Below are 12,917 nucleotides of genomic sequence, written 5' to 3'. Positions count from 1 at the left end.
AGCTGGGTGTGGTGGTGCACATCTGTAATCCCAGCACTTAGAAAGCTGAGGCAGGAGGATCGCTGAGTTCAAGGCTAACCTGGAGTAGGTAGTGAGACCCTGTCTCAAAAAACAAAAACTCAGCTACACAGGGGCATTGCTAGTACGCAGAGAGGTGGCATGAGCATTGCTGCCTTGCTCAGTCTGCAGCCCAGTTCAGTGCTTGAGGTGGTGACAAAGGTGACCTCACCAGCTTGTCCTCTGGAGGCCTTGTCAGCTCTCAGCTAGGTCTCCCATCCTGGGTGCCCCTCCCAGCCATAAGTGAGCAGCCCTGGCATCTCTGGCCCATTTTGGGAAGTGGATGGACCCCATGGCCCACTTCCGACCTCCTTGGAGAAGGGGAGGCCCAAGTCACTGAGCTCCCACCCTGTCCAACTCCAGGGGACAGTGACCACCCAGGCCAAGCACTGCCCACAGATTTGGATGATGAGGTCTCAGCCGTATAAGGTGGGGAGACTTTATACTCTCCGAAGACATCCAAGCATCTGGCCTCTCTTGAAAGTTGAGTTTAGTGATGCTGGATGTGCATTCCCCCTGGTCAAGGCCTTGGGAGCACATCGTGGTGGCCTCCTTGGGTGGTACTGGGAATATAGTCTTGCACAGCCCCTCCCCTGCCTTACCTGTAGCCTAGGGATGTTGTCACTTATCATTTAGTAATTGGGGCCCAGTGCCTGCTCCACCACTTAGGTAAACCCCCTAAACCACTGGAGTATGTGTGACTCCTTGGGCCTTTCCCAAGGTGATGTGCTCGTCACAGAGAGCTCTGCAGAACCCCAGCCAAGCTCCAGTGAATGTGACTGTCGAGGTCGGTCTGCCTGAATTATTTTCTGGGGAAAGGAGAGGTTCCTGGGGTGGGCTGATGTGGGCTGATGTTCCCGGGAAGGGTCACTGTCCTGGGATCTTGCTCTTGGCATCACAGTGGCTCCACCTTTGCTGGGTACCTTGCCTAGGATGGGGTACATCCTGTTCTCTCTCAGCCTTGGCCAGTTACAGCTCTCCTGCAAGGCAGATTGGGAGTAGGGGTGGACACAGATCCCAGACATGCTCTGGCTGTGGTGGACAAACTCGGCTTGGTAGGCTGATGCCAGAAACCAAAGTGGAAAGTTCTGGGGCTGGGCAAGGACAGATCTAGGGCTTGCAGGACCTGGAGTTTATTTGTGCTTGTGGTACTAGGGATGGGACCCAGGGCCTCTCACACACTAGGCAAGCCACTGACCTATATCCCCAGCCTGGGCCTGGAGTTTATACCATCTGAGGGTCTTTCTAAGAAAGTTAAGATAAGATTACAGATAGGAAGACAGACCCAGGACCTCGGAGTGGCCCGAGTCTGCCTCAGAGCTGCCCTGGTGGCCCAGGTGCAGAGGGAGGAGCCCAGACTGGCTGGGTCCTGAGCCGGATGGGAGAGAATGCTGCAGGGTGTCAGGAGTAGCCCAGCCTCTGGCCATCTGGAGTCCTGGGCCTGAATGCAGGAAGGCCTGAGGCCAAAGGGCCGAAGGGTCCAGGACCAACATCATCAGTCATCTGAGGTTCAGGTGAGAGGCTTGGGAGGCCGGAGAAGAGGCCTTACCATGGCCCTGGCTTTGTGCCGACAGGTGGAAAATCTCAAGGAGAAGCTCGTCAGCCAGGCCCAGGAAGTGACCCGGCTACGATCCGAGCTGGTGAGGCCCCATGCGCTGTCCTGGAGGGGTGCCGAGGTCTGTCTCCATCCGCCCAGGGGTGCAGCCCCATCTCCCAGCTCACCTAAGCAGAGCTCACCTTGTCTCAGAGACTGTGCACCCTGCTAGCCCCTCAGAGTTGCTGCAGTCCCGGAAGGGAGGGACAGTCCTGGAGTAGGAGTGTGAAGTCTGCATCAGTGTGACTTCTTGTTACTTTCACAGTCGGGAAATAGAGCAAGGGGGTGGGGCTGCAGGGAGCGCTCCAGCTTCACCTTGCCTGTGCCTCTCCATTCCATTCAGCCCTGCTGTGCTCTTCCTTGCTTGTTCACCATCATCCTTCTCTTTTCCTTCTCTGTCTTGCGTCTCACCTCTCCTCCCCTCTCCCCTGCCTTTGCACACTGCCTGACCCTCTGTTGACTCCTGCCGCGCTTGCCACATGCCCCCCCTGCACCCTGGCTCTCCGCAGAGAGGCACCGAATTGGAGAAGCACCGGGACCCACTGATGGTGGAGAATGAGCGGCTGAGGCAGGAGCTGGGGCGCTACGAGGCTGAGCTGCAGGAGCTGCGGGTCCAGCCGGCTGCAGCTGCACCCTGCTCGGGCTGCAAACACAGCCAGGTGAGCCGTGGGCCTGGGTAAGGGGCTCCATGCCTCAGCCACCCCAGCTCCTCACAGACCCCTGCCCATCTGTCCCCTGTGTTCCCTGACCGCCCACAGGAGAGCACCCAGCTCCGCCACAAGGTATCCCAACTGCAGCTGGAGGTGGCAGAGAACAAGGGCATGCTGTCGGAGCTGAATGTGGAGGTGCAACAGAAGACCGACCGGCTGGCCGAGGTGGAGCTGCGGCTCAAGGACTGCCTGGCTGAGAAGGCGCAAGAGGAAGAGCGGCTCAGTCGGCGCCTGCGCGACAGCCACGAGACCATTGCCAGCCTGCGGGCCCAGTCTCCGCCTGTCAAGGTGGACCACCCACCAGGCAGCCGAGAGCAGGGATCCAGCCCAGGGGGAGGCTTGTCCGGGTGAATTCATGAATTCCTCAGTTAGTTGTGTGCTCAGCATTGCCCTTTCCCCTCCTGTGGTGCAGCCCAGGCACAGGGTAGGTATCAGCCATAGACGCTTGATCTGAGGTGCCCAGTGGGCGCCAGGCCTACATGCAGTGCAGCTTCTACATTCTGCCCTCATCTTCCTGTCTTACCTGTTCTGTGCCCAGACTGGACTGTAGCCGGGCACATGGGATGAACTGATTCCAGCAGTCTGCAAAGCCTGGACCTTGTCACTCCTGTGGGAGTCCCTGAGGACCCCTCCTCGTCTAGCCACATCCCATGTGCCTCCATATGCCCTTCCTCCCCTTACCTTGCAGTACGTCACCAAGACGGTGGAGGTGGAGTCGTCCAGGACCAGGCAGGCCCTCAGTGAGTCCCAGGCTCAGAACCAGCACCTGCAGGAGCAGGTGGCCATGCAGCGGCAGGTGCTGAAGGAGATGGAGCAGCAGCTTCACAGCTCGAATCAGCTGACCACGCAGCTCCGGGCACAGGTGTGTGGGCCAAGTGGGGTGTCCTTCCCCCTCAGTATGTGTTGTGGTGAAGCATTTGGGGACCCTATAGTTGGGGGTCTGGTCCCATCTCTGCTGCTCATGTGAACAAGGGCAAGTTTTGTCCGTTTTGTTATCTACGATGTGATCTGGTCACGGAACCCTTTTTACAGTGGGGTCTGTGGAAGAGGCTCTTTGCCTGGGGCCCAGCACACAGGTGTGCTCAGTGAGCATGGCTGCTTCCCAGCTTTCTAACGAATGCTTTCTGACCCCACCCCCACCACCCCGAGGGCGCACGGCTTGTGCATCTGTCATGTGCCTGGAACCAGGTTGGTGCTGGGGCTAACATAGGAGGGTAGTAGCTGCACAGTGCTCCCAGTCCCTTGTCAGGTAGAGTCCATGAGATCTTCTCTCCAACGTGTGTGTTCACGTGCTTTTGAGGTGAGGGTTGGGCTTCCTTCCTGAAACCTGCCCCATTTCATCCTGAGCCTTCTCCTGGTTTGCCCACCAGATCTCCATGTACGAGGCAGAGCTGGAGCGGGCCCACGGGCAGATGCTGGAGGAGATGCAGTCCATGGAGGAGGACAAGAACCGGGCCATCGAGGAGGCCTTTGCCAGAGCCCAGGTGGAGATGAAGGCTGTTCATGAGAACCTAGCAGGTGAGCCTGCTGCCTGGGCCCCAGCTGCCCTGTACCCCAGCCTCACATGTTGTCCATCTCACACCGCTTGTGTCCCCGTAGGTGTCCGGACAAACCTGCTAATGCTGCAGCCGGCACTGAGAACCCTCACCAATGACTACAATGGGCTCAAGCGGCAGGTGCGCAACTTCCCAATGCTGCTGGATGAGGCCCTCCAGAGTGCCAGGGCTGAGGTGAGTGAGGGCAGCCAGGGCAGGGCTGGCAGAGACCAGGAACCTTGGCAGACACCAGGGGTCCCTTGCAAAACTCCGAGCTCCCAGACAGCCCCACCCCCTGCAACCTTGCAGGCCCTGTTTGAAAATAGACCAGTAGACTGGTCAGGCAGGTTTGGGGGTATTTGACTTACTGTGATTGTTTAAAGCAAACATGTTACATATACCACAAACATGCTGCACATATTCTTATATCCAATGTGTTTAGTTTGTGAGGAATTGAGGATTGAACCCAGGACCTTGCACATGCGAGGCAAGTGCTCTACCTCTGAGCTACACCTTCAGCTCCTGTTAGTTTTTTAAAGCTGTGCTTATACAGTATGAGATGAACCAGTGTCTCTTAAGTCTCTCCTACGTGCTGAGCCTTTTATAGCTGTTGGCTCCTCAAATTTGTATGACACTTCTGCAGAGACTAATATGCTTTGGGAATAGAAAATAGTTTTTCTTTTTAAAAAATTGTTAGGGCTGGGAGTGTAGCTCGGTGATAAAGCACTTGCTTAGCAAGTGTGAGGCTCTGGGTTTCAACCCTAGCAGCGCCAAAAAAGAGAAAAGGTTAATGCATGGAAGACAGGGTGAGAGGTCAGACTCTGCGGGGTTGGATGTAGAAAGATACAGCGTTTCCACCACTGCCGTTACCCTCCCGCGAAGGTCCCCTGTCTCCACACATTTTCCCCAGAGTGCTGAGCATTTTATACCCACTGCTGTCTGTGGACAAGTACTTAACACTTCCCTGTCATCCAACCAAGGGGGCAGCCCGCATATGTGGTTCTCTATCTTGCCTTTTCTTCCCCCTGTGAAATAACATGGAGATCTGGACCTATCCTCTCTCATAGATTCACAAGTTAAATGATGTTATTCCCCCACCGTACAGATAAGAAAACCGAGGCTCAAAGCCATTGAGCCAATTTTCTTAGGTCCCCAGCTACTCAAGGGAATTTGATTCCAGTTAAATCCTAGAGTTGGGTGGTAGTGCCGGAAGTGAAGGCTCGGTTCTGGCTCTTTGCTTATTCACAGGGTGACCTTGAGCTATTGGCTTAACCTCTCTGAGGTTCAGTTTCTTCATCTGTACAATGGGGATGGGACCCAGAAGGGTTGCTAGGAAAATCTGACCTGTGATGGGGTGGGGTGGCAGTCGGTCAAGCGGGGCCGATGGAGCCAGCCCCATGATGCAGTGCATGTGTCCTGCCAGATCGACGAGATCATCGAGGAGGTCAACAGCAACAACCAGGACCTGCTGCGCAAGTACCGCCGGGAGCTGCAGCTGCGGAAGAAGTGCCACAATGAGCTGGTGCGGCTGAAAGGTGACTGTAGTGGGCTGGGGTAGGTGCTGGGACAGGGTCCTCCCCAGCTCAGCAGTCATCCCGATAGCAGTGCCCTGCCACTGTGCAGCCATCATGGAAGGAGGCACAGAGTAGGCAGGGAACTTGCTCAAAGCCCCAGGGCTGGAAAACTACCCACTGTGAACTTGAACTTGGACCTGCTCAGGTCAGAAGCTCCATGCCCACAGGAGGTTGCTCCCAGGCTCTGCATGGCCGAGGCATGGGGAGGTAGCTGGGAATGCTACCTGTTCTGACCTGGGCCTTGTAAGGCTTGAGACTTCACCATTTGCTGCACGAAGCTCTAGGGAGCTCCTGCTCTGGGCTGGACACTGGGCATTGGACTTTCTGAGCCTCAGTGTGCTCACTTCAGTTGGAAGAACAGACGGTGGTCACCATTCACCCAACATCCCATTACCAGAGCAGGGAGGGATCCCTACAAAAAGGGTCGGGGGCTTCCTAAGGAGGCAGTGTCAGAGCTGAGACCTGGCCCAGGAGCTGGGGTGGATGGTGGAGAGAGGGAGGTGGGCCAGGCTGGCTGTCAATGGCGGGGAGGGGCTCAGAGGGATCCACGAATGGCAGGAGGAGAGAGAGTGGTGTGAGCACTTTCTACTCCCAGACACCCCTGTGGCTGTGCCCATTAGATATGCTGCCAGACCTCCGTCCCGTCTGGTCCTGTTTGCCCATTTGGTGCCCAAGCCCTGACCTGGCATTCATGGTGCCCTTGCAGCATGAGAGAACAAGTTCCCAAGCTCCTGATCGTGTAGTGCAGAGGAAACAGAAGTCCAAAGGGAAAGTGTCCACCTTGGTGTCTCACCAAGACAGACCACAGTGCCTGAGCTCCACAGCTAACCTCTTCTCCCTGTGTCCAAGGCAAAACTGCCACCCTCAACTGGCCTACTCAGGAAGAAATATACTAAGTAAATTCACACTACAACATATTGATTAATTACAGCTTTGTGGGCTACCTTGCCCTGTGGGGCTTAACTGGTAGGGTACTCCTAGGCCACTAGTCTGTCCAGGACACCAGAGTGGAAGCTGTCTGGTCCTAACTCAGCCTGAGCCTGTCTCTCCATCCCCTACCAATCCAGGAAACATCCGGGTGATTGCTCGTGTTCGGCCCATCACCAAAGAGGACGGGGAAGGGCCCGAGGCGACCAATGTCGTGTCCTTTGATCCCGATGATGACGCTATCATTCACCTGCTGCACAAGGGCAAGCCAGTGTCCTTTGAACTGGACAAGGTCTTCTCCCCGCAGGCCTCACAGCAGGATGTGAGTGCAGCTGTGGGGAGAAAGAGCCATGGAGAAGGGCTGGGCAAAGATAAGCAGGGACTGGGGATGGGATGGAGAAACATGGTCCCTCATTCCTACTGGAAGAGAGAAGGTGGAGGTTAGGACAGAGGCCTCAGAGTCTGCCTCTGAAAGGGGTGGCCCAGGCCAGGCCCATCTCTCCCGAATTGTCCCCTCCCACACACATGGCCTCAGCAAGGACTGCTGTCTGGCAGTGGTGCCGTGGTCCTCACTAGGACTCCCCCTAGCACCAGCCCCAGTGCCAGGCCCTCAGCTTTGCTCTTCTGTCGCCTGCCCTGCCTGTGCCGTCCTATTCCATGCCTGATCTTGCATTGCCTTGTTCCCAGTCCACTGGTGGGCAGACCCAGGCCAGAGGAGGTGCCAGGCACTGCCTGCTTCTGCCTTCTTATTGCTAAGCCCACCATGAAAGTGGGGAAGCTGGGAAGAGTGCAGGCGGCATTGGGGGACATCTTGTCACAAGGTCCAGGACATCGACTTATTAGACTCCCATCTAAGTATTAAGCAGGCCTGACTCTGCTTAGCTTCTGAGATCAGACGAGATCAGGTGCGTTCAGGGTGGTATGGCCGGAGACTACTCCTTAGTCCTGATTTGCAATAGTGAACCAGGCTGGCGGGGCAAATGGCTGGGCTCAGAGCTGGTGGGGGCCCCTGGAAGCCCCTCACTCCCTTTCCCATGCACCCCACCAGGTATTCCAGGAGGTACAGGCCTTGATCACTTCCTGCATTGATGGCTTCAATGTCTGCATCTTTGCCTATGGCCAGACGGGTGCCGGCAAGACGTACACAATGGAGGTGGGTACCCGTTGATGGAACAGGAGTTCAGGAGTGAAGCCTCCCCTTCTGCTGCTGGGGCTCCCCTCATGGGTCTCTGGGTTCTGCATGGTGCATGCTTTGGGAGCAGAGGCTGTTGATATGTGTGGGCCCACAGGCACTGGTCTAACGAGGGACACGTTGCCTGAGAGCACTGCGGTGGGCCCTGTAGGACTGAGCGGGAGGCACAAGACGCCATGATGTCTCAGAATAGAGTTATGCCTCCCATACTAAACTCCCACCTGCTTCATGGCTGTCCCCCACTGGGCCCAGGGCTACGAGGTTGAAGGAGGTAGGGTGCTGGCCCCAGGAGAAGCCGGGGCAGTAAGAGAGACCAGCCATGTAATATTGTGTGTTAACTTTTTGTCACTGAGCATAACAATTTACAGGAAAAAAGATTCATTTTGGCTCAGTTTCAGCCCATAGGCAGGCAAGTGGCTCCATTGGGTTAGGCCTGCAATGAGGCAGAAATATCATGGTGGAGGAAAACTACTCACTTCATGCAGCTAGGAAGCAGAGAGAGCCAGAGAGGAAAAGGCCAGGGACCATGAGGTCACGCCCCTATGGAGCCACACTTCCTGTTTCCATCACCTTCCTATAATGCCACTGAAGTAAGATCTCAGTGGATTATCCACAGATGGAGTCACAGCCCTCACAAGCCGATCACCTCTGTAGGTCCCACCTCTGAACACTGCTGCCCAGGGTCAAGCCCATTGAGGGCTTGGGGGCATGTCACATTTAAATCATGATGTATGGGGAGCCCAGCTCTTAGGGCGGGTTCACATCTCTCTGGAATAGCCAGCCCCCTCCACACAGTGGGGTGGGAGCAGGCAGCACGGCCAAGAAATGGGGACGTTGAGATGAGGAAGAATCTTGAGTGTGGATAGAGAAAAAGGGAAGCTGGCCTTCAGGGGCATTTTCCCTGGCTCCTCAAAAGGCATGCAGAATTCCCCAGGCAGAGTGGTAAGAGGTCTGGATGGGCTGTGTACCCTCAGGGAGCACACCAAATCAGCCCTCTTGCCCCCAACCTGGGCCTCTTGGTCTCTTCAGTTCTGGGGGAGCTGAAGAAAATGAGGGGTGGGGTTGCAGAGTGCGTCCTGTGCTCCCAAGCTGTCTTGGGGCTGTACACAGTTGAGATGACCACTGGACCCTCACGGTACTTATCCCCTGAGCTCTGTGCTGAGGTATGTCGGGCATCCGCCAGGCACTGGGAACCTGAATGACACCAGGAAGTCAGCATTGAGGGCAGCAATCAGTAGGTGCCCATCAGGTCCAGAAGAGTAGCACAGCCAGGGATGAGGCTCTTACAAGGGCACCTGGGGGATGATCACAGAGCAGGCCCGAGGGAGCCGTGGAGTCAGCCTCCACTGTCTGAGGATGTTGCTTCTGAAGGGAACTGTAAATTTAGGTTAGGAGGCATATTTGAACCCTGGCAGAAAGCCTCTTGCAGGGATGGGGGTGGGAAGTGAGGCCCACACTTCCCAAGAGCCTCCAGAGCCCAGGATAGGACTCCAGATCTCCTGCTGGAAAGGCCCCAGGGCCCTTGCCTGCTCCGCTTTACCTCCCATCCATCACCCACATAGCCCTGTTCATGGCCTCCTAATGTTGGACCTTTTATGTGGGCAGCAGGAGCGAACTCATTCCTGCTGCCCCTACCAGGTCCTGGCAGGGCAGGTGTACATCTGGTCTCAGCAGTGTCATGCAGCCCCTGCCAGGCCAACCACCCCATTCCTTTGCTTTAAATCTAAGGACCATCCTGGCAGGCTGATCCTGCTGTAAAGGAAGAAAAACTTGAGGGTCCAGGAGGTGAAGTAGTTACAGTAGGTGGCGGGGGTGCGGGGGGGGTTGGGGGCAGACCCAGTGTCAGGCAGGGAGATTCACCTGTGAGGGGTAAGCAAGGGCTTAGGGGTGACAGATACCATGCGAGCGTCTGCAGGCTCACTGCTCACTTGTCTTCCACCCCCAGGGGACCCCTGAGAACCCAGGCATCAACCAACGGGCCTTGCAGCTGCTCTTCTCAGAGGTGCGGGAAAAGGCCTCTGACTGGGAGTACACCATCACTGTCAGTGCCGCCGAGATCTATAATGAGATCCTCAGGTGGGCCTGGGGTGCCAAGACAGCTGTCCTGGTGGCTTTGGGGTCCCTGGGAGCAGGGCTGGAGCCACGGGGACGGGCAGCAGGGTCTTTCTGGTGGGAGCTCAGGTTCCTGACGTGACCGTGAAGGTCCCATCCCCAAATGCAGCCATGCCCCAACCTTGGGGCCCAGATGTTCTCTGGCAGTGTTGCTCTCTGAGCTGCTTGGGAGGCCCAGGAATCCGCTTCGCCACCTGTGAGCTGTACTAGATAGGTGGAGTGTGGCAGGAAGGTGTCTCACAGGAACGTTGAACAGTTGGTCTTCCATTTCTGGCTGAGTGTAGGGGAGGAGCTGGAGGAGGTGGCGTCAGCCTGATGGTCCAAGGCTGTGTGAGGGCTGGGGAGAACATGTGGGGAGAATGGGAGGCCAGAAGTGGGATAAGGGAATGACTTCTGCCTGCCCTAAAGGGACCTGCTGGGGACAGAGCCTCAGGAGAAGCTGGAGATTCGGCTGTGCCCAGACGGCAGTGGGCAGCTGTATGTGCCAGGGCTGACCCGGTTCCGGGTGCAGAGTGTGGCTGACATCAACAAGGTGAGGAGCTAGGAGACCCCAGTCCCAATCCCAAGCAGAGCTGCTCTAGAGTAGGACAGGCAGGGGACACGAGAGCCATCTGCCATGTCTGTACATGCAGCCTCCCTTGGGCAGGGAGCTCTGGGACAGGTGACCCCACAGTTTCAGTTCTAACCCCGTGCTCTGCCTGCCACGCAGGTGTTCGAGTTCGGCTACGCCAATCGTACCACGGAGTTCACCAACCTGAATGAGCACAGCTCCCGCTCTCATGCCCTGCTCATCGTGACGGTTCAGGGCCGAGATTGCAGCACAGGCATCCGCACCATGGGTGAGGGAGGGATGGCAGCTGGGCTCGGGACCCTTGGGACCCCTCCTGGGGAAGCCTTGACCTCCCTAATGCCCTCCTCGCAGGGAAGCTGAACCTGGTGGATTTGGCTGGCTCAGAGCGTGTGGGCAAGTCAGGTGCTGAGGGCAGCCGCCTGCGGGAGGCACAGCACATCAACAAGTCACTGTCGGCCCTGGGGGACGTCATTGCTGCCCTGCGCTCTCGCCAGGGCCACGTGCCCTTCCGCAACTCCAAGCTCACCTACTTGCTGCAGGATTCACTGAGTGGCGACAGCAAGACGCTTATGGTGGTGCAGGTGAGGCCACCCTTGCCCTCAGGTGTGCAGTTGTGGGTGTTTCCTGGGGTGAGGCCAGGGAAGGGACCCTGGTCAGGGCAGCTCCAGCACCAGCTTCGCAGAGCTGGCCTCAGGCGCAGTACTTGGCACACCTCAGCAGCCCCTCTCTTTGCCCTTGACCTTTCTGCTCCTCCTCCACCAGAGCTCCCTCAGGGAACTGTGCTGTGGAGGCAGCCAGCTGGCCTGGATGGGATGTGACCTCCCATGTCCCCTAGGTATCTCCTGTGGAGAAGAACACCAGCGAGACGCTCTACTCCCTCAGGTTCGCTGAGCGGGTGCGCTCCGTGGAGCTGGGTCCCGGGTCCCGCCGCACTGAGCTTGGGTCCTGGTCGAGCCAGGAGCATCTGGAGGTATGGAGCTACTGAGGGTCCGTCTCAGGCTGGCCCTGGGCAGCTTTGTGGGCCACAGCATGGGGAGAGCCATTGGTGGGGGCAGCCTGGGGTGGAGCTGGAAAGAAGCTGACCTGAGGGCAGAGCTGGAACTTGCACCCAAACCCTGTGACCCCAAGTCTGTCTTGGCCTTGGAGGTCCTTGTGGGTCAGCAGCTGGTCCCTGGGCCTGGTGGGGCGGGTGCACAGTAGGAGCTAATTCTCCACATCGATTCTCATTTAACTCTCACATGGACTCTGGGTTGGAAGCCTCTTCATCACGCCCATTTTTCAGATGAGGGAAGCATGGTGTGGGGGGTGGGGAGGAGCCAGGTCTGCCATGGCCTCAGCCCACCTGCCCTTCCTGCTCACAGCTGGAGCCAAACTGCCAGACACCACAGCCAACAGCACGAGCACACTCGGCCCCTGGCTCTGGGCCCTCCAGCCGTCCTGGATCCATCCGGAGGAAGCTGCAGCCCTCCGGTGAGCTCTCTGCACATGATTGTCACAACCACTGTTTCCCTTACCTGGAAGGTCCTTTTCTTTCCTTTTTTTTAAAAAAAAACCCCTCCCTTTCCCTGAGAAGCAGTCAGGGCGGGCAGCACTGTGTCCATTTTATAGATGGGAAAACCAGGCCCTAGGAGAGAAGGTGCTGGGACAAGATTATTGGAGGCCATCCCTGCTCTCACACAACCCCTCCAAGACAGGCTGCCTCTAAGCCCTGGGCCTTGATGGTGTTCTTGTGGGGTGTGAGGGGCAGAAAGCTCAGGGCTCACTTCATGTGAGGAATGGGCTTCTCATGCAAGGGCCTGGCCAGTCCTTGAGTCCAGAGGCTTGGGGGTGGCAGGGCCCTGGCAAGATAAGATAAGCCCACCATTGAGACATGTGTCACTTTGATTTCAGCCTGACGGCTGGGGCTGCAGTCTCCAGGTAAGTGTGGGGCCAGCGGCCCAGGGTTGCCAGCCTGCCACCCACCTGTCACCCGCTGCAGGTGAAGGGGTACACAGGTTCAGCTGCTCAGGCTGGGCCTGTGCTTTGCTGCCTGCTGTCTGTGTGCTTCTGCTGGGCCCCCTGCTACTCTTGCCTCTGCACTGCTGTGGGCCCAAGCATGGCTGCAGACAGCTGAGGACCTCTGCCTCCCACACAGGGAAGAGGCCGGTGCCTGTGTAAAGACAAAGATGTGCCACCTGGAGCCGGCCGCCTCCTGCAGCGTCAGGGACAGAAGTGGAGGCCCTCCCGCTCTGCCGCAGAGATGACTCATTCAGAAGGAAGTGTCTCTCAGCTGTTGTTCTGGGTGCAAGTGGCAGGGGCAGGACTGGCCTACTCTGCCTGGCAGGCTCTGGGCATCAGAGCTGGCCCTTGTGGGCCAGGCAGCCCCCTCCTCATACATGGCCTGAGGGGCCTCCGGGAAGGCACAGGGCTCCATGGTGCAGGCCTGAGCTGGGGCAGAGTGAGGGGCATCCCAGAGTGGTGTGTACTGCGTTCCTAGGTGTACATAGGAGCCCGGCCACCTGCCATGGCTGGGCTGTATTTATGGCTGGCAGAAAAGGCCAGTGGGCAAGGTTCTCTGTCCCCTCCTCTATCTGCCTGGCACCAGGCATGCTCCTTGCTCACTGGCTTCCTGACATTTTCCTCCCTCTGAAATCCTATTTAAGAAC

The 12,917-nt window shown here is 57.4% G+C and overlaps 1 protein-coding gene across 10 annotated transcripts in view; it reads left to right on the top strand.

The window, feature by feature from the left end:
• Kifc3 (kinesin family member C3) overlaps positions 1-12,915 on the top strand; it is a 37,386-nt gene extending 24,471 nt beyond the window's left edge. For 7 of the 10 annotated variants that reach the window (XM_010617219.3, XM_010617227.2, XM_010617218.2 and 4 more), the window contains 15 exons: positions 1,632-1,697; positions 2,161-2,310; positions 2,410-2,649; positions 3,050-3,223; positions 3,732-3,879; positions 3,961-4,091; positions 5,320-5,431; positions 6,538-6,719; positions 7,446-7,550; positions 9,535-9,665; positions 10,110-10,233; positions 10,411-10,540; positions 10,624-10,853; positions 11,108-11,242; positions 11,634-12,143. In XM_010617219.3, coding sequence (XP_010615521.1) covers positions 1,632-1,697; positions 2,161-2,310; positions 2,410-2,649; positions 3,050-3,223; positions 3,732-3,879; positions 3,961-4,091; positions 5,320-5,431; positions 6,538-6,719; positions 7,446-7,550; positions 9,535-9,665; positions 10,110-10,233; positions 10,411-10,540; positions 10,624-10,853; positions 11,108-11,242; positions 11,634-11,900 — 2,325 coding nt within the window. In that variant the 3' untranslated portion in view covers positions 11,901-12,143. The other 3 variants (XM_033758003.1, XM_033758002.1, XM_033758005.1) reach the window with 3 other exon arrangements.
• The last annotated feature ends 2 nt before the right edge of the window (positions 12,916-12,917 follow it).

This window comes from Fukomys damarensis, unplaced genomic scaffold, assembly GCF_012274545.1.
Source record: "Fukomys damarensis isolate Sample0158 unplaced genomic scaffold, DMR_v1.0_HiC HiC_scaffold_32, whole genome shotgun sequence".
NCBI classification, from domain to species: Eukaryota; Metazoa; Chordata; class Mammalia; order Rodentia; family Bathyergidae; genus Fukomys; species Fukomys damarensis.
This window is presented reverse-complemented; position numbering and strand designations above follow the sequence as displayed.